This window comes from Penaeus monodon, chromosome 27 (assembly GCF_015228065.2).
Source record: "Penaeus monodon isolate SGIC_2016 chromosome 27, NSTDA_Pmon_1, whole genome shotgun sequence".
NCBI classification, from domain to species: domain Eukaryota; kingdom Metazoa; phylum Arthropoda; class Malacostraca; order Decapoda; family Penaeidae; genus Penaeus; species Penaeus monodon.
In genome coordinates this window covers 26647032-26648466 of record NC_051412.1, presented here as the reverse complement: position 1 = coordinate 26648466, position 1435 = coordinate 26647032, and the positions used below count along the sequence as shown (strand labels likewise).

General features: G+C 37.3%; 1 protein-coding gene across 3 annotated transcripts in view; it reads right to left on the bottom strand.

Annotated features, from left to right (window-relative positions):
• The window catches only part of LOC119590740 (zinc transporter ZIP13 homolog), a 62164-nt gene continuing 60729 nt past the window's right edge, over positions 1–1435 (bottom strand). For all 3 annotated transcript variants that reach the window (XM_037939435.1, XM_037939433.1, XM_037939434.1), the window contains exons 6-8: positions 1122–1293; positions 784–885; positions 1–448 (exon numbers count right to left, since the gene is read on the bottom strand). In XM_037939435.1, coding sequence (XP_037795363.1) covers positions 276–448; positions 784–885; positions 1122–1293 — 447 coding nt within the window. In that variant the 3' untranslated portion in view covers positions 1–275. The remainder of the gene's footprint in view (positions 449–783; positions 886–1121; positions 1294–1435) is intronic.

Sequence of the window (1435 nt, the reverse complement as noted above, 5' to 3'; positions counted from 1 at the left end):
CTGATATGTTATTTAAAAGACAAAAAAGAGAGAAAATAATCCAGTATAACTCTTTCTGGACTTCCTATCCATGCAGAACACATCACTACATTACACCTGCAGTCTATATGAAAGAAACAAAAATTCAAACATTTCTCTACACTTGGGAGAAAGAAAAAAATTATTCCTAACCAACTACTAGGAAAATTGACCAGCTCTCCTCGACAGGCATAAGGACATCACAGCCCCTTGAACATAAGACAAGACGGAAGAGAAAACTGAAGTATGCCTGTCCTTCAGCATGTGGTAGCGACTGTGGCCATGGTGAAGGTACCCAAGAGGAGACACAGCAGCTGTGCACAAGACTGAGCAGGGCGTTCCTCCTGCAAAAGCTCTGGCAGTACAGTCACAAGAGCAATGTTGAGGAAGCCTCCTGCAGTAAAGGCAAGGATGTACACTTGTATCCCCGCTGAAAAACAAAACAGACAAAAGAAATGTACAAAGGAAATCAAATCTTTCAAAAAGATTTTCAGTGGCCAAGAAGAAAGCAACATGTATGAGACATGATTAAATCATCTGGTAATCACATTGTTGTACATATGGTAAAAGTCTAAGCCAATCCCAAATTCCTGAATAATAACTGGATGGACTTGCATATGTAACCAAAAATAAGACCAATAACAAAATACTACTTAAATATCAATAACAGTAAAGAACAAGGTGAAAGCAAATCCTGACCAAACAACCAGCATACCTATAATAAATATCATATACACAAATACACATCTCTCACAGCCTACTCACCAAGGGCCTCAGTAGTACCAATAAAGAGTGTGAAGAGTGCACCCAGTAAGCCAACACCTGCAGTGTACATTTGTGCCAGTGTTGCCTCCCAGCGGCTAAAACCTGCAATCGAGGTATGGCTTTAGACTTTGGAGTTTAATTCAATATATTTGCTATCAATTTAGGCAAGAAAAGCCTTTATAATAGATAAAAGGTAGTCACTTACAAATACATGAAAATTATGAAAAAAGAAAAAGAGTAAAAGATGGAAAAAAAAAAAAAAATTACCTGAATGAAAAAGAAAAAAGGATTACATATCCTCATAAAAAACTTCAACCTAGTACATCAACTCAACTTACCAGACTTAAGTAGAATGGCAAAGTCCCCAATCTCATGTGGGATTTCATGAATGAGTATAGCACCAGTTGTAAGTATTCCTGTCTTGTAGGAAACCATGAATGAACCAGCTACAGCCAGTCCGTGAGTAAAGTTGTCGATACCATTTGCTATAAGGTTTAAGTAGCCAGTTACCTGTTGAGTAAAGAATTGAGGAAGGAATCAGTTAAGACTTCTACTTGCAAGTTAAAATAAGCAGCACAATCTTACTTTTCTAGCTTGACTTTAGAAGTTCAACATGGAACTGATTACCAAAAATGTAAAAAGCACAATACGT